This window comes from Schistocerca piceifrons, chromosome 10, assembly GCF_021461385.2.
Source record: "Schistocerca piceifrons isolate TAMUIC-IGC-003096 chromosome 10, iqSchPice1.1, whole genome shotgun sequence".
In the NCBI taxonomy this organism is placed as follows: domain Eukaryota; kingdom Metazoa; phylum Arthropoda; class Insecta; order Orthoptera; family Acrididae; genus Schistocerca; species Schistocerca piceifrons.
Window position 1 is genome coordinate 84,403,344 of NC_060147.1, and position 19,935 is coordinate 84,423,278.

At 40.6% G+C, this 19,935-nt stretch overlaps 1 protein-coding gene and 1 long non-coding RNA gene across 2 annotated transcripts in view; one reads left to right on the top strand and one right to left on the bottom strand.

The window, feature by feature from the left end:
• Positions 1–19,935, top strand: part of LOC124718973 (unconventional myosin-Ia) — a 784,983-nt gene that overhangs the window by 529,447 nt on the left and 235,601 nt on the right. The window contains 5 exon segments of the mRNA XM_047244645.1: positions 449–495; positions 1,050–1,113; positions 1,209–1,222; positions 7,830–7,853; positions 7,855–7,915. Of these exon segments, the coding sequence (XP_047100601.1) occupies positions 449–495; positions 1,050–1,113; positions 1,209–1,222; positions 7,830–7,853; positions 7,855–7,915 (210 nt within the window).
• Positions 7,325–9,082, bottom strand: LOC124718974. Its single transcript, XR_007005957.1, has 2 exons — positions 7,805–9,082; positions 7,325–7,575 (listed from the first exon to the last, which is right to left on the bottom strand). It is a non-coding gene; the product is annotated as an uncharacterized LOC124718974 (long non-coding RNA).

A 19,935-nucleotide genomic window follows, 5' to 3' on the forward strand; every position in this document is an offset into this window, starting at 1 on the left:
ACAGATTTTAAGGGTTCAATCATATTTATAACAGTCTATTACATGTGTACATAGTAATCAGTTAGCATGTTCATAATGAGGAAGGATGCAGTTGAGCAAAGACACAGATGAAAGCATGTAAAATCAGTATGACTACCCGTAATTCTGTGAAGTAATCTCTCTTGATCAATATTTCTTGTTTACTGGTGTTAGTCTCCAGTTATATCTATCCACATGAACCCCAGGAAAAATATCACCTGTGTTCTTTACAATGCAGTTATACTGTATAATGCTTAAATTATCTCCTGTTCAGTGAAATTAATTAGTTGCTGATTCTTCAACTAACATTGTGGAATTTTTCACTAGAGCAATCCACTTTTCATTTCAGCTCCAAAGCATTACTGTCCACATGTAATTATTGATGTTGTTATGGTAATGAATTTATGACTTTTTTTCCTTTTTAATGCAGCATTTGGGAATGCTAAAACGTATAGGAATGATAACTCTTCGAGATTCGTAAGTATTGATTAACAACAAAATACAGTAATATAACTGGTACTATTGGGGCTTTTTGCTCAGTTGTTACTGAGTGGAATATTAAAATTACTGTGGGTATTGGAATATGAATTCATCAGACCTGTGGAGTAATAACTTAACTTTATGGTCATAAGAAACTTTCTGCCCAAGCTCATGTTTAACAGATGAACTGAAGTGAAAAGGCTGGGAACTAATGGAATAGTCAATAAGGTAGCCACAGATGTGAAGTAGGCCCTGATATTAAATTTCAGACATCCATGACACAGTTCTATCACTCTCTGCTTGAATGATAGTAACTTTCACTTAATTTTGAAATATATAATGTAAAGTAATTAGGCAATGAAGCTCCAGTAATTGTTTCAGAGAAAATTTATTTCATTTATTTTTAACATGAGATTTAATAGTTAGTATTGGTGCATAATTTTTTATTAATTACATAATTCAGAGAAGATATTTTTAACTCATACTATTTTTATGAAAGAATTTTGTGACCAGTTTTATACTTACATCTGTTTCCTTTATGTATTTTCTAGGGTAAATATCTTGACATAGAGTTTGACTACAAAGGTGATCCTCTTGGAGGGACCATTACAAACTGTAAGTACATCCATGTCTTCCAAAATCTAGCTTGTTTGTTACAAACGATTGTTTTTTCCTAATTTCACTAAAATTTGTTTTGTTTTCCTTTTTAGACCTCTTGGAAAAGGTAAGTTTAAAATTTGTTAACTTTTTCCATTGCATGGCATTACTATGTCAGATACACAATCAGCAAATTTATTTTAGTTTTCAGCCACTATAGTCCAGATAATTATAAATTGCAAATACTTCAACACATATTTAGCTTTTTCGATAAATAGAGGTGAAAAACATGAACTGTCTTTAAGATTTTTTGTTATGTTGAGTGTTTATTTATCATGTACGTCAAGAAGTAAATTATTTATGTAGACAGTTACTTTAATGTTCTATAGATCATTTCTTTGATATAACAATGTGGAGCTTGACATGAAAAATAAAGTATAAAGTTAGCATGTAAGAATTTCCTTCAGATATGCTACTAGGATCTTGTGGAAAAAATATTCGGTTGATCAGGAATAATCCCTGGTAGCAAAAAAAATTATTTTGCTCAAATAACATCAATTTTATGCTTCAGGGTCTTTTCTATCTCCCACTACACAGTTCAGTAATCATACCATTGTCATCATGTTCATTATGATCTGTTTTATCGTACAGACTGACTTGGGTCACACGTATGTGCACAGATGCAATCCATAATTTAAAACTGAATGAGACCCAGGTAAAGATAAAGGTATGTGAACTGGTATTGTATCATTATTTGACCATTTCACAACTCCCAAATGAAGGACAAAAAGGCATTCGTGGCATTGAGAAACAGCTGAAAGAGTTGAAAACAAATAAATCACTGCATCTGGATAGAATCTCGATTAGGCTTTATAGAGGGTACTTTTCGACATTGTTCCCTCATTTAGCTTGCATTTATCGTAAATGTCTTGCCCAGTGCAAAGCCCCGAAGTGACAGGGAAAAAGCACAGGTAGCTCCCGTGTGCAAGAAGTGCAAAAGAAGGGAACTGCAAAATTACAAACCAATATGCTTAATGTCGGTTTGCAGCAGAATTCTTGAGCTTATTCTAGATTCAGATTTATTTGAGAGACAATATCTTATATCCACAAATCAATACAGATCTAAAACATGTTGCTCATACAAAACCCAACTACCCTTTTTCTTGTGCGATATTTTGTGAACAAGGGACAACAGGCAGATTCCATATTCCTAGGTTTTCAGAAAGCATTTGACACAGTGCCCCACTGCAGATTGTCATTGAAGTCCTAGGGGGTGGAATGGTGGTTCCCAGATATGTGAGTGGCTCAAAGACTTTTAAGTAAAAGACCCCACTAGATTGTCTTGGTGGTTCCCAGATATGTGAGTGGCTCAAAGACTTTTAAGTAAAAGACCCCACTAGATTGTCTTGGACAGTGATTGTTCGTCAGAGTCAGGGGCATCACCAGGAGTGCCCCAGAGAAGTGTGATAGGATCACTTTTGTTTTCTGTATATATGTAAATGATCTGTTGGATAGTGAGACCAGCAATCTGTGCCTGTTTGCTTAAGACAGTGTAGTGTGCAGGAAAGTGTCATCACTGAATGACTGTAGTACAATATGGATAACTTAGAATTCATATTTGATGTGATGAATGGCAACTTGCTCTAAATGCAGAAAACTGTAATGCAGTACATTTAAGTAGAAAAACCAATCCCATAATGTTGGAATACAATATCAGAGGTGTGCTGCTTGATGCCACCATGTCAATCAACTATTTAGATGTTACATAGTTGTGTAACTAGGGCCTCCCATCGGGTAGACCGTTTGCCCGGTTCAAGTCTTTTGATTTGACGTCACTTTGGCAACTTCAGCATCGATGGGGATGAAATGGTGATGATTAGGACAACACAACACCCACTCCCTGAGTGGAGGAAATCTCCGACCCAGCCGGAATCGAACTCGGGTCCTTAAGATTGACATTCTGTCACGCTGACCACTCAGCTACTGGGGGCGGACATGTAACATAGTAAAGTGATATGACGTGGAATGAGCACTCTGTCGTAAGGAAGGTGAATGGTTGATTTTGGTTTATTGGGAGAATTCCAGGAAAGTGTAGTTCATGTATAAAGGAGATCACATGTAGAAAAAAACAACTTGTGTGAGCTATAGTTTATTACTGCCTGAGTGTTTGGGATGCCCACAAGGTCGGATTATAGGAAGACATCAAAACAGTTCAGAGGCAAGTTGATAGATTTGTTAGTGGTAGGTTTGATTAACACTTGAATACTGTCAAAATGCTTCACGAACTCAAATGGGTATTCCTGGAGGGAAGATGATGTTCTTTTCATGAAACACTATTGAGAAACATAGTTTACAGAGCTTTCAAGCAGAAAAATTCAGATTTAAAATGGGTAACACTGATGAACATATAGCTGAATGAAAGCTCAATAATCCAATACCAGGTGTACCGGTATGAAATGAGTGTTTTGTTTTTTTTTTTTTTGTGAAAATGAAACACTAATTTTGAATTGAAAAGTAAAAATATTTTATTCAAAGTACTGACCATTGCTTTCTATACATTTTGACCACCTTTCTGACAATTTGTGAACACCACGCCAATAGAAATATTCATCTTTTGAAGCAAACCAGTCAGACACCCAATTTTCGACTTCTTCGTAGGAATCGAAGTGTTCCTCAGCCAATGCATGTCCCATTGATGAAAACAAATGGTAGTCAGAAGGGGTCATGTCTGGTGAATAAGGTGGGTGGGGTAGCAGCTCCCAGCCAAGTGCTTTGATTGTATCCTGAACCATTACTGATTTGTGTGAAGGTGCATTGTCATGTAAAAAAGTTACTTTGCCATGTCTTCTGGCCCATTCTGGTCTTTTTTCGACCAATGCATAGTTCAAATTGATCATTTGTTGTCTGTAGCAATTAGTATTCACAGTTTCACCGGGTTTTAAAATCTCATGATACACCACACCTTTCTGATCTCGCCAAACACAGAGCATTGTCTTCTTGCCAAATCTATCTGGTTTTGCAGTCGATGTTGATGGTTGTCCCGGATTAACCCATGATTTTTCCCATTTAGGATTCTTAAAATAAATCCATTTTTCATTGCCAGTAACAATGTGATGCAAAATTGATTTTCTTTCATGTCTTTGAAGCAAAATTTGACAAATGGTTTTTTGGTTTTCCATGTGTCTTTCATTCAATTCATGTGGCACCCATTTTCCACACTTTGGGATCTTTCCCATATCTTTCAAATGGTCAGAAATTGTTTGTTGTGCAACATTTAGCATTGCTGCCATTTGCTTCTGACTCAAAGTATCATCTTCATCCAATATTGCTTGCAATTCGGCATCTTCGAACTTTTTTGGTGGTCTTCCATGTTCTTCATTTCTTACATCAAAATCATTATTTCTGAACCGTTGAAACCATCTTTTGCATGTTGCTTCTGATAGAGCATGATCACCATATGCCTTGACAAGCTTTCGATGCGACTCTGCAGCACTTTTTTTCAAATGAAAACAAAAAATTGATGCTTTCTGCAAATCATAACTTTCTGGTACAAAATTTGACATTGTTAACACGATGAAAACATATGATGTTGTTTGTTCCATGACTTGATGTATACTAAATATCTTTGACAGATGTTATACCAACCAAACAAAAAAAAGATTAAGGCTCGTTCAGAACAAATGTTCCCTATCGACACATTTGTATCTTAACGCTCATTTCATGCCGGTACACCTGGTACATCTGTCTGCAACTTGACATGTCTTTTTTACTCTAAGTAGCTCTCTGTCTTTTCCTACATTATTTATTGCAATCATTGTAGATTATGACAGTCTGCAAGGACAATATACAAGGACTTCAATAAATACAGCTATAGTGGATTAAAGAGCTTTTATTCAGCTATATGTTCACCCATTTTATCAAGTTTAACATCAAGATTTTACTGCTTGAAACTTCTATAAACTATGTATAAGTATTTCAACTGTAGTTGCTCTTGGTTTGAAATTATCTAGCATTGAGAAAGTTTAGACAAATGGCATTTGTGACAACTGCAGAATAGTTCTACTGCCAATAGTGTGCATTTTGTATAACAACCATGGGGATGTAGAAATCAAGTGGATGTACATTTAGAGTGACTGAAGCAGGACAATTTTTTCTGCCATAAGGCCTAAATAGTTCTACAGTTATTTTAGAGGCGCAATAGTGAACTCATGTTGACATTTTAGCCACCAAATTCACCTGATCTGAACACATTGGAAAAAACCTCGTGTTCTGTCAGGAGCCAACTCTGCAGCCACAAACTGATGGCCCATAATTTATGGAAACTGACTGACCTGTGCATAGATGGTCTGGTGCCACATACCTCTGGAAACTTACTGATTTTTTGTCAAATCCGTGCCACCCAGAATTGCTGCCATATTGCATTTCAGAGGTCGGCCGACTCCCTGTTGAACATGTGTTCATAATGTTTTGGTTTCTCAATGTATGTTATGAGTGTTTATATGAAATTCTGGATCAAAAATAGGAGTAGTTTGCAATTTCAGTTGAGTTTTGGAGTTAACATTACTGATTATTACACAGTAAATACTTTAGGATTAAAGGAGGCCACTCACCAAAAGGAACACACACACACACACACACACACACACACACACACACACACATATACGCCCCTACATAGTGCCAGCTATACTGTAGCTCTTCAAAGTATAAAATCCAAAAGAAAGAAATTTTTCTTCCTATTGTGTGTGCCTATTGACGACTCAATGTTTCTGCTTTTTGGTGAGAAATCTCCTTTAGTCCTGAAGTACGAAGGCTGACTGTGAAGTAATGCCTCCACCTTCATAACTCTTCAACAGTTGGCAGCATTGGTATGTGGCAGGTACTGGCTTGTTTCATAGCCTCTTCTCCACAGCTCCAGTTGGTGGGAAGCCTGAGCAGTGAACAGTTGTGTTGTTACAGTGTAAAGTATGGAACGCTGTGCAGATGGTCGGTCAGTGTGATTTAACCATTGTGCAGTCATTGAATTCTTGACAGGAGAATGTGTAATTCCAAGGGAGATTCATCAAAGAATGAAAGCAGTTTGTGGTGATTGTGTTGATGTGGGTACTGTGCATTGTTTGGTGAGTAAGTTTAAAGATGTTGCGGTGGGAACATCTGCCAAGCGTGACAAACAAAGAGTTGGACGTCCTGTGACAGCAACCACTGAGTTTCACAAGCAAAATGTTGACAGACTGATTCAGGCTGATCCTCGTATCACTCAGAGAGCAATTGCAAACACAATTGGTATTTCACAAGAATGTGTGGGGCACATTATTGCTTTGCTTGGCTATTGGAAGATCTGTGCATGATGGTTACCCCGGATGCTGACTCCTGAAATGAAAGTGCACAGACTTGAAATTTGCCAGGAACTCCTCTCACATTACGAGAATGAAGATGCACAGTACTCACATCAACACAACCACCACAAACTGCGTTCATTCTCTGACGAATCTCCTGTGGGTGACACCTTCTGCTGTCAAGAATTCAATGACTGCACGTTGCTTAAATTGCATTCACTGACCGTCTGCACACAGTTCCATACATTACACTATAACAACACAACCGTTCAGTGATAAGGCTTCCCACCAACTGGAGCTGTAGAGAAGAGGCTACGGAACAAGCGAGTACCTGCCACAAACCAATGCTACCAACTGTTGAAGAGTTACAAAGGTGGAGGCATTACTTTTCAGTCAACCCTCTATTTATATCCTCCAAGGACTTACCTCAACATTTATACTCACTATTACACAGTTGGTTAACATTCAGTTGCATATAATCACTTTTTCTGAGGAAGCTCACTTCTCTTCAGTATGTAAATCACTGAATCAAAAGAATAATTTCAAAAATAATGTTGCAGGTTCTCTTGTCACCAGCACGAGAAATAAAAGTCATTAGTTTAATAACAGGGATGATATCAGTAATGTGTTGCTTCAATTTAAACTACTGTCAGTTAATACTTTATTCATTGCTGGGCAACAAAGAGAATGTATTCTTGTATTCGTAGTTGCAACAAACAGTAAATAAAATTCTTTACTCATGTAACAGTATACTCAGACTCTTCAATAAACAACAGTTTCTGTTTAAAATGTTCTGTCATACTTCTCCTGACTTCTTTGTTTGTAAAAGATAAACTATGTCATTCAATAAAAAATAATCTTTATACTCGCAGATAACATTTAACACCACATAATTTATTATCAAAAATATTTTTATTAATCACACTGAAATTAACCAGGCAGTGAGTCATTATTAACTGACTGTTGAAATGATCCAACAGAACAAGAAATTATTACGCATTCGTCTTAATAATAGTTATTCTGATGCTTTGGCACTGATGGGAGATAACAGGGCTGCTTTTCTGTGGAGCCATGGTATTCAACACATTACAGCTGGCCATCAGCCACTTGTGTGCTTGACTTGGTCTTGCGTTCTCCCAGCTGTCTGCAGTTACATGAAAATAAAAACACAATTTTTGTTCTTACATAGTAAACATATATAATTCCAGTACAACTTGTAGTAATATGTAATACATAATATATAACACATACATTTGGACATCTGTTGCAAGTAGTGTGTGTCAGTAATAAGTTTCTTATACTGCAATAGCCATATTTAATCTTGAACTATATTAGTATTTCAGAAATTTAATTATTAATACTTTCATTAGCACCTTTTAATACATTCTTTCTTTGCAGTCGCGCGTCACGAGTCATGCTCCTGGGAGAGCGAAACTTCCATATTTTCTATCAGCTACTTACGGGAGCTGACATTCACCTGCTCAGTAAGTACTTCTGTTTTGTTTACATGGTTCTCATTTGCAACTCTTGTATCCTTAGTGGAGAAATTTGTATATGTGGTATATGCTTCTTGGGTGCTTGCCCATTTAATTTTTGTACAAGGTCTAGAGCATTTTAAGCTACCATTATGTGGGATATACACTGCAGAAACAAGAAAAGAAAAAGGTTAGAAGCAACAGAGATAGAGATTAACCACAAAAACCCCCTGGAATGAAAGAAAAATCTAGTGAATGAATACAAAAAGTAAATTAAATAGAGAAGGACACTGAGTAACTTGGTAAAAGGAAAACTAAATTAGTTGGACACATAATTCAACACAGCAGCTTCATGAAAAACATCTTAGAAGGTAAAATCCTGTAAAAAAAAAAAGTCAAGGAGTAGGCCCATAACATCCACATTAGGAAGTGTCCCGGTGGAATGGACTGTGGCAACTACAACCAGATGGTAGTGATGTCAAAGGATAGAGAAGGAGGCTATGTTACCCAGACATTGCCTTTAGTGTCTGATGATGACACCAAAGCATACTGGGTGTTAAAAAAAAGTGTTGAACATTTCCAGAGGCGGTAATAGAGAAACATGTAGAGTCAACATGAGCTCTGAAACAAATATGTTCAATAGAAGATTCACAGTACCAAAGATGAACAAGTGCTAATGGCTCTTTAGGTATGCTCTTTTGAGCCCATATTTTACTGGACATTTTTTCCTTGTTTTTGTCCATACTATCACTTCTAAAAATATGGAAAGCAAGGAGCTTGCAGTAGAAGAGATGTGTTTCACAATATTGAAGATGAACAAGTTCTTCTAGCTCTTAAGGTATGCATTTAAGGTCCCATATCTAGGCCTACCAGACACTTTTCCTTTTTTTTATGAGTACTACTACCTCTCAAAATATTCAACAGCTTTTTTTTATTTTTTGTTTATTTATTTATTTATTTTTAGCACTCTGTATAAGAGTATGCATGGTATGTCAGTTGTAACTGTTCCAAGGAGAGTAAAGATTGTAGTGAAGTGTTGATGGGTGATCAGGCTTGTCATGTGTCATTGAGGTATCTGAAAATATTCCAGAAAAAGCCAAAAATACTTTAAAAAAACTTGAATCTTTGTTCTATCATAATAAATGTAACTAAAACCAAAATGATGCAATTTGATGCTAAATCAGTAGAAAGGAGTGAAATAAAGATAACTTGCAATGATCAGGATATCACAGAAGCAAACCACGTGAAGTTCTTAGGCCTAAATCTTGACAAAAATTTAAATTGTAAGGTACAGATTACTTAGCAAATAAACTGAACAACGTAGCATTTGATATGTGTATTTTGTCAGGTGCCACAAACATGGATACCAGAAAAATATTTTATCACTGCTACTTTGAGTCAGTTATTTGTTATGGCATAATCTTCTGGGGAAGTTCAGCAAATGTCACTAGGCTCCTAGTATTACAAAAGAAAGTAATTAGAAACGTGTGTTGCAAAAAAAAAAAAAAAAAAAAAAAAAAAAAAAAAAAAAAAAAAAAAAAAAAAAAAAACGGGAATCCTGTCAACCACTGTTAAAAAATTTAAGAATACTATCTAGCCCCTCACTTTACATATATGAGATGGTGGTGTTCCTGTATAGAAATCAACATACACTAGACACTTTCCGTTTTGACCACAACTACAGCACTCGCCACAGAGATAACTTCAAACTTCCAACACATCGTTTAAAACTTTATGCCCAAATGCCAGAGTATATGGGGTTAAAAATTTTCAATAAAATAAAAGGCAGTAATATATTTAAAATGGAGATTGGTTCACTGAAAAGATTGCTCTTGACTCTTCTGGTGGAAAAGTGTTATTATTCTGTCGATGAATTCATTGAGGACAGCTTCACAATCTGAACACAGGGATTGTATTACATGTATTATTTTATGTACATGTGTAGCTGTAACTTAGAAATGTAAAATATAGAGTAAACTTTTGTATTTCTCTTAAAAAAGTGAAAAAAGTTTCTTTTGTAAACCTTGGCATGTCTCCTGTACATCAAATCAAATGATTTGAAAATTGTATGTAATGAAATGAATAAACCACATAATACATAACACATATCACATTGTGCATACATGTGCATTCTTTAGAGGTCACAAATGAAAAACAAACCCCAGATACATAGTAAGCAATACATATTATTGCAGATTCTTAGCAACTGACTCACTGATGAACTTATTGTTGGATTATCATTTTTATATCAAACATCTCTAAACTTTAGGTCACTTTAAATCCCAACTAACCTCAAATAAAAAATTCAGAGAGAAAAGAGACTCTCATGGGCAGGTTCCTGATGGAACAGTGGTCCTGAATCTGATTTTGGGTGCAATTACCTTGAGGAGACTTAATTATTTGCTCAGTATGGCAGCAGCTGTTAAATTCAGATAAAATACACAGTGCCGTCCTTGTTCTGTAAGGAGATGCAGTAGTACAAAGATTACTGGGTTTTGATGATTGAGGATGAGGCAGGATGTGGAAACGATGCTGTTTGTTCTCTGAGTCTCGGCATCCCTTGCACTGCTGACACCAGTAACTGGTATTAGCCCAATTTTTTGAGGTTGGATGCTCATCAGTGTGTGGTCACTCTGAGGTCAGGAAATCTCAGAACACAGCTGCTGTGGCCAAGTTTGCTATCTCCTCTTCAAACCAACAGCAACAGCATGACAACTCAGATGCTGAAGTACCGTGCTTTTGGCACTTGTCACCTTGATTCAGATTACAGCTTGGCTGTTCATTATTTCAAGCAGAAGATAGTAAATATTGTTTGGTCAGAGGAGTGAGCAACCACTTTCACTTGACATGTGTGGCTGCATCAGCTGTTGCAGTATGATGACACCCTTGACCATGTGGTAAGCAATTGTCGCAACAATCTCCATTTGTCAGCTGGAACACTGTCTCACTGGTTTAGCTCTCTCTCTCTCTCTCTCTAGCACGTCACGACTCTCACATGAATTCAACTCTCTGTAGCACATTAATAATCTAGTTTTCATTTAAGTTGTTTTGGTAGTTACACTATAAATGTTGATTCCTGCTTTCATTGATTGCTGTATGGGTATGATAGTAGTATTAACTTGTCAGTGAAGGCTGCTGTTGGTTACAAATTTATGAAAACTGACAGAATATATCTCATTGTTGAAACTGAATCAGTTTTATTAGTGCTGAATCCCCTATTATCCACTTTCATCAGCCTCTTAATAAATTTGGACTGCCTGTAGGCATGAATCATGTCAGCTGCCTTCTACAGTGAAGACAGGTAGATACCAATTAAATCCCTGCAGTATGCACAAATTTCTGCTCCAAAACACACAGCAAGTTGCTATGTTTAGAAATTCTGTAACGGTATTAGAGAAGGAAAGTTGCTACTCACCTCATAATGGAGATGCTGAGTTGTGATAGGCACATCAAAAAGATTCACACAGTTATAGCTTTCAACCATTAAGGCAATAGACACACACACACACACACACGACACACACACACACACACACACACACACACACACACACACACACACACAAACGCAACTTGCACACAGGTCTGCAATCTCAGACAGCTAAGACCGCACTGCGAGCCACAGCACCGTGCATGATGGGAGTGGCGACTGGGTGGGGGTATGGGAAGGGCTGAAGCAGGGAGGGGGAGGGATAGTATGGACGGGTTGGTGGACAGTGAAGTGCTGCAGTTCAAACGGAGGGCAGGAGAGAAGGTGGGGGGGGGGGGGGGGGGGGGGGGAAGTGGTGGAAAGGACAGAAATAAAAAGAAATTAAAAGACTTGATGTGGCAGTGAAATGATGGCTGTGTAGTGCTGGAATGGGAACAGGGTGGGAGCTGGATGGGTGGGGACAGTGACTAACGAAGATTCAGGCCAGGAGGGTTGCGGAAACATAGGATGTATTACAGGGAAAGTTCTCACCTGGGCGATTCAGGAAAGCTGGTGTTGGTGGGAAGGATCCATATGGCACAGACTGTGAAGCAGTCATTGAGATGAGGGATATGATGTTTGGCAGTGTGTTCAGCAGCAGGGTAGTCCTCTTTTTTGGCCACAGCTTGTCAGTGGCTATTCATGTGGACAGACAGCTTGTTGGTTGTCATCCCAACATAGAATGCAGCACAGAGGTTGCAGCTTAGCTTGTAAATCACATGACTGGTTTCACAGGTAGCCCTGCCCTTGATGGGGTAGGTGATGTTAGTGACTGGACTGGAGTAGGTGGTGGTAGGAGGATGTATGGGAAAGGCCTTGCATCTAGGTCTATTAGAGGGGTATGAGCCCTGAGGTAAGGGATTGGGAGCAGGGTTTGTGTAAAGATGGATGAGTATATTGTGTAGGTTCAGTGAACAGCGGAATACCACTGTAGGAGGGGCGCGAAGGATAGTGGGTAGGACATTTCTCATTTCAGGGCATGATGAGAAGTAATCGAAATCCTGGTGAAGAATGTAATTCAGTTGCTCCAGTCCCAGATGGTACTGAGTTACGAGGGGAATGCTCCTCTGTGGCCAGACTGTGGGTGTTTGGGAGGTGGTGGGACACTGGAAAGATAAGGCATGGGAGGAGATTTGTTTTTGTACAAGGTTGGGAGGATAATTATGGTCAATGAAGGCTTCAGTGAGAGACCCTTGGTATATTTTGAGAGGTACTGATCGTCACTGCAGATGCAATGACCACGGGTGGCTAGGCTGTGCAGAAGGGACTTCTTGGTATGGACTGGGTGACAACTGTCGATGTGGAGGTATTGCTGGTGGTCAGTAGGTTTCATATGGATGGAGGTACTGATGTAGCCATCTTTGAGGTGGAGGTCAACATCTAGCAAGGTGACTTGTTGGGTTGAGTAGGACCAGGTGAAGCAAATGGGGGAAAAGTTGTTGAGGTTCTGGGGGAATGTGGATAGGGTGTCCTCACCTTCAGTCCAGATAGCAATGATGTCATCAATGAATATGAACCTGGTGAGGGTTTAGCATTCTGGGTTTTTAGGAAGGATTCCTCTAGATGGCCCATGAATAGGTTGGCATAGGATGGTGCCATGTGGGTGTGTATAGCCATACCCCAGATTTGTTTGTAGGTAATGCCTTCAAAGGCATGCCTTTGAAGGCAGCACTCCTTTGATGCTGTGTCTCTACATATGTAGCACTTCTTTGATGCTTATCAGTTGTTAAAAGCAACACATTATGCCAATGTTTACATTTACATGATGAGTGAACCACATCTCTTAGAACCTTCTTGGTCGAAATATATGGACACTGCGACTAAATCACAAAACTCAGTTGCACGATGTATTTTTTCAGGTATGTAAATTTATAATGGCCATTTCACCATTTCTAATGTCAAACAAAAATAATGATGGTAGATGCAGTATATATTAATGCATAATGTTACAGATCTGAAGGTGACAATGTTATCTGCTGAATGCAGTCAATAAAAATAGTTTTGAATGTGATCTTAGCTATAAAAAATGTATATAAATTATACACGGATTGTTCTTTCTCATTCCTCATAATGAGAAACTTTAATCAAAGTGTGATTTCTCTGAAACCATATACACTCCTGGAAATGGAAAAAAGAACACATTGACACCGGTGTGTCAGACCCACCATACTTGCTCCGGACACTGCGAGAGGGCTGTACAAGCAATGATCACACGCACGGCACAGCGGACACACCAGAAACCGCGGTGTTGGCCGTCGTATGGCGCTAGCTGCGCAGCATTTGTGCACCGCCACCGTCAGTGTCAGCCAGTTTGCCATGGCATACGGAGCTCCATCGCAGTCTTTAACACTGGTAGCATGCCGCGACAGCGTGGACGTGAACCGTATGTGCAGTTGACGGACTTTGAGCGAGGGCGTATAAGTGGGCATGCGGGAGGCCGGGTGGACGTACCGCCAAATTGCTCAACACGTGGGGCGTGAGGTCTCCACAGTACATCGATGTTGTCGCCAGTGGTCGGCGGAAGGTGCACGTCCCCGTCGACCTGGGACCGGACCGCAGCGACGCACGGATGCACGCCAAGACCGTAGGATAATACGCAGTGCCGTAGGGGACCGCACCGCCACTTCCCAGCAAATTAGGGACACTGTTGCTCCTGGGGTATCGGCGAGGACCATTCGCAACCGTCTCCATGAAGCTGGGCTACGGTCCCGCACACCGTTAGGCCGTCTTCCGCTCACGCCCCAACATCGTGCAGCCCGCCTCCAGTGGTGTCGCGACAGGCGTGAATGGAGGGACGAATGGAGACGTGTCGTCTTCAGCGATGAGAGTCGCTTCTGCCTTGGTGCCAATGATGGTCGTATGCGTGTTTGGCGCCGTGCAGGTGAGCGCCACAGTCAGGACTGCATACGACCGAGGCACACAGGGCCAACACCCCGGCATCATGGTGTGGGGAGCGATCTCCTACACTGGCCGTACACCACTGGTGATCGTCGAGGGGACACTGAATAGTGCACGGTACATCCAAACCGTCATCGAACCCATCGTTCTACCATTCCTAGACCGGCAAGGGAACTTGCTGTTCCAACAGGACAATGCACGTCCGCATGTATCCCGTGCCACCCAACGTGCTCTAGAAGGTGTAAGTCAACTACCCTGGCCAGCAAGATCTCCGGATCTGTCCCCCACTGAGCATGTTTGGGACTGGATGAAGCGGCGTCTCACGCGGTCTGCACGTCCAGCACGAACGCTGGCCCAACTGAGGCGCCAGGTGGAAATGGCATGGCAAGCCGTTCCACAGGACTACATCCAGCATCTCTACGATCGTCTCCATGGGAGAATAGCAGCCTGCATTGCTGCGAAAGGTGGATATACACTGTACTAGTGCCGACATTGTGCATGCTCTGTTGCCTGTGTCTATGTGCCTGTGGTTCTGTCAGTGTGATCATGTGATGTATCTGACCCCAGGAATGTGTCAATAAAGTTTCCCCTTCCTGGGACAATGAATTCACGGTGTTCTTATTTCAATTTCCAGGAGTGTAGAATAGGGCATACGTCCATATGAAGCTTTTTGGTAGAAATTATGGTTCCTGTCTTATCCCTTAGTACTGACCGTTCCTGCTGGGACATCCTGTATAGTACTACAGTATTAAATTTCCAGACGTTATGGGAAGGAGTAGGGGTGTAAAATGTAGCACACAGACCTGACACCTCCACCTGTAGAAGTTCCCTAACCCAATTCGCTGTTGAGTGAAAAATGCATTTGAATGCCAGGTACAGGTATAGTGTTCAGTGGTGCTTCTGCTCTGTACTGGAGTTCATCATTCGCAATGGCCAGTGAGTGATATCTCGACAACCGATGACCGTGTGTTTTCAATGGGTGAGAGATCTGGGGAATGTGCTGGTCAGGGCAGTAGTCAAATATCCTCTGTATTGAGGCTGGTCGGGGCAGCACAGGCAACACCTACTGTCCAAATTACTGTCAGTGTGAACCACATTTGATCCTGTTACCTTCCCAATGGCACCCGGTATTATCCTACCAGGTGCTGAGACTGCATCGTGGTGGCAAATCTAAGCTGGTGAAGTTTATTCCCCTCAGGACTTCCATGCAGATGCATCCATTGGGACTGTGTATGTAGTACTGAGGGGTCATCTAAAATGACAATGTGATGACACTCCTGTGTCCCATGTAGTCATCAGGCACCGTGCTGTCGGCACACCTCTCTGCTGCCACATTCAGGAAAACTGCAATAATAGTCAATGTGCTAATGATCTGTGCTGCTCTAGATGTTATTGCACCATTTTTGTGGGTATTTATCTTACTGAAAATGTGTTCGCTATGGGTCACACCATTACAATCCTGAACAGGGTCAACGGAAGTGTCCACCTGTCTGCTTTGACCCCATGATGTAAGGGTACTGTGGTGAGTGACGTCATTATGAAGCAGAGTTCATGAGTTGGTTGTGTTTTTAGATGTTGTATTTAATGATGCCCTCTCTCTCTCTCTCTCTCTCTCTCTCTCTCTCTCTTTCTGTGTGTGTGTGTGTGTGTGTGTGTGTGTGTGTGTGTGTGTGTGTGTTTGTTTGCTTTTGGAATGGCTGACCTACTTTGAAGCACCGAAATTTGGGTCTATTTTTCTCAAGTTGTAATGTTTTGTGTATTTATTGTGTATTGAATGTGTTTTAATTTATGTAGGGATGTTTGACTTTTGACTTTTTGAGGTGTTGTGGTTTTGGTTTTAGTTTTCGTAGTTGTAGGTGTTGGATTTTTCATATCAATAGTTATGGTTGACCTATATAGACCAAGGGAAATGACCAATTCCAATTTTTGTAGTTTTATATATAGGTATTGGTGTTTTGTTATCGTCAGCTGTGGTCGAGTGAAATTTCTGATTCCAGGTTTCGTAGTTTTTGCTGTAGGTGTCACTGTTTTGGTATCGTCAGGTGTGGCTGACCTATATAGGTCAAGGGACGTGTCTGATTCCTGTAGATTTTGTAATTATTGTTTTTGTTCATCATTTTGTGTGTTTTGAGACCTTGGTGTGTTGTTTTTCACTGTTATATTTAGCTTGCCCCCCCCCCCCCCCCCCCCCCCCCCGCACCCCCACCCTGGTCCCCCCAAAAAAAATCTGAGAGGTGGAATTGGACACTTCCGTAAATCCCCTGAACAGCTGAGTAAATAGTATGTGTTTCCTCTTGAACACTAGGCATGGTGGAGATCCTGCATGGCACTGAGTGTGTGTCTCTCGAACCCACTGATTCTGCATTTCCTGTCAGTTGTGGAATCCAGAGCAATGCGAACAACAATATCATGGAACAGTAAACAACAGTTTCAGCAGACCACAACCTTCCACCTATCGTATTCTGACATGTGCTGCACAGACCATTCACATTAATATCACCACTAGCAGTGTTCAACTTTGACTTGCAATAGCCAGTCACAAATGGCAGCACTAGCTGTAGAGGGCATATAAAGAGTATCTAGGTGACATGGGAAACAGTACAGTTGTTGTTGTAAGGGAGAAATGGAATGATTTACCCAACATCTAAAAGGGCACAATGATTGGGGCTCGGGCTAGGAGTGGAAGTGTTTTCATAACATCTAAGACTGAAAACTGTTCATATGCCTCCAAGGCAAAATGGCATTGTCCAAAACCAGTGCCAAGGCTACAGTGGGGCAGCAAAGGCCATAGATGACAGGGATGGATGATGGCTGTGGAGATGTGTGTGGGTGAATAGACATGCAACTGTCAAACAACTGACCACCCAGATGAACCAAGGGGCTACCGACAGTGTCTCCTCAATGACCATTCAGTGAACATTGCTGCATTTGGGCCTCCACTGCAGATGCCTGGTTCATGCACCTGTGCTAAATACTCTTCATCAGCGACAAAGGCTGAAATTTGCATGCCAATATTGCAACCGGGCATCCATTGAACTTTCCTGATGAATCATATTTGATGCCCCATAGGATATGTATTGCTCAACACAAAGTAAGAAAAGAATTGCAATGACAAAAGAAGGATTCAAGAGGAAACAGAAATTACTTTGTGGGCCACTAAACAAAGATTTGAGGAAAAGACTTGCCAAATGTTACATCTGGAGCTTTGCACTATACGGTGCGGAGACCTGGACATTGAGGAAGGAAGATGAAAGAAGACTGGAGGCACTAGAGATTTGGATATGGAGAAGAATGGAAAAAGTGAAATGGGAAGACCGAGTAAGGAATGAAGAAGTATTAAGAAGAGTTGGAGAAGAAAGAAACATGCTGAAAGTCATCAGAAAGAGAAAACTGAACTGGATTGGACATTGTTTGAGAAGGGACTGTTTACTGAAGAAAGGAATAGAAGGAATGGTGGAGGGAAAAGGGGGAAGAGGATAAAGAAGGTATCAAATGCTGGGCAATATCAAATGAGACAAGTGTTCAGAAATAAAAATACTGGCTATGGACAGACAAAAGTGGAAGAGGATTAACCCACGACAAGACCTGCCATAAGGCAGAACACCATACAACAACAATAGGACAGATGGCCATTGCGTGTACAGCTTGAAACATGAAAGCAAACAAGAAGGTAGTGTGGTATACCCTGGGTAATGTTATCATTCTGGAAGACACAGTGGATAAATACAAGAATGTATCTATCTTTGGGGACCATGTCCACCCCCACATGCAGGTTGTTTTTCCTCGGCAGAATGTCATCTACCAGCAGGACAATGCAACATGTCACACAGCTCACAGTGTACATGTGTGGTTTGAAGAGCACCAGGATGAGTTTATAGTATTCTTGTGGCCACCAAACTTCCCAGATTTAAACCCAGAATCTGTGGGACAACTTCAATCGGGCTGTTCATGCCGTGGATCCTCAACTGAGAAACCTGGTCTAGCTGGTCACGGCATTCGAGTCAGCATGACTCCACATACCTGTCAGTACCTTCCAGAACCTCATTGACTCTCTTCGCGCACGTCTCGCAGCGATCTGTATGGCAAAAGGAGGTTCTTCAGGCATTTGACTGCTGGTCACATTAATGTGACTGGACAGTGTAGTGTACGAAATGTTCAAATGTGTGTGAATTCCTAAGGGATCATCAGTCCCTAGACTTACACACTACTTAAACTAACTTATGCTAAGAACAACACACGCACCCATGCCCGAGGGAGGTATCGAACCTCTGACGGAACGGGCTGTAGTGTATGTTTCTCTTTCTTACACGAGGCATAACACAATTTTCTCACAAACAAATAACAAACCCATGTGATTCATGAATGAGAAAAAGGCTGCATAATGCTTCTTTATGCCAATCTGGCAATATTTTGCAATTACTAAATATGAGTTGGGATTGGATATACATCCTAAACTCCTTCTCTCTGTCCACCTACTGCCTCCCTCCTCCTCTCTCTCTCTCTCTCTCTCTCTCTCTCTCTCTCTCTCCATCTCCTCCTCATTTCTCAACCCCATGTCATCAGCTGTAAAATTTCAGGTGCAAGTAGTTGACTATAAGCGATTTCCGTTCTGTCTCTTTCATCTGGACTAAGTACTAATTCTTCATAGGCAGCATAGGTAATGCATAAAGCTGAGGGATAGTGAAGGGTTGGGCTTGTTTGGGGTAGCAGACTAGACAGTGAGGTCATCGGTCTCCTTGGATTAGGGAAGGATGGGGAAGGAAGTCGGCCATGCCCTTTCAAAGGAATCATCCCAGTATTTGTCTGGAGCGATTTAGGGAAATCACATAAAACCTAAATCAGGATGGCCGGATGCGGGATTGAACCATTGTCCTCCCGAATGCGAGTCCAGTGTGTAAGCCACTGCGCCACTTCACTTGGTGGATAGTGATGATCAGATCCCTTTTTTAAAAAGAAATCTGCAAGCAATGTGTGGGCCACAAGTCTGCCTTAATTCACCTTATTAAAAAGGAAAAAAAAACACTTGCTACTGGTTTTGATTTTCCTAAATTCATCTGCAGAAGGCTTGCAAGCTTTTACGTTCAAAATTCATGATACATTGTTTTATAGATGTTGAGTACAAAAACTTGTAGGCTAACTGAAGATGAATTTTGTAGAACTGAAACCAGTAACGCTGTTTTGTTCATATAGCATAATACACAGTGTGCTAGCTTGCATGGCAGGAATTTGAGCCAGACCCGGACAGAAACTCCACAGTGGATTAATGACTGTGGGCTGGTTCAATGGCCAACACATTGTGGTTTTTAGGCAGTTTGCCATTCTCATTTAGGTAAGTGCTGTACTGGTTCCCATACTCTGCATCAGAAAATATGATACATTAACAGTTAAAATTTGTTAAAAAATGGAACAAGGTTGATGTAACTGAAGACAGATGGTGCACACAACTCCCCTTCCTGAGATTACTTTGATGACTGATGTCAGTAGGGGCAACATGTACAATATATTAGTGGTAAATTGTCTAGAGTTATTTACCTGTTAAGGCAACTTATGGATTGTGTTCCTGAAAAATGTGTTAGAACATCCTATTTTTCATTCTTTCAGAGTATAATAACATATGGAGTTATTTTGTGGGGGAACTCTAGCTGTGTACATGACATATTAA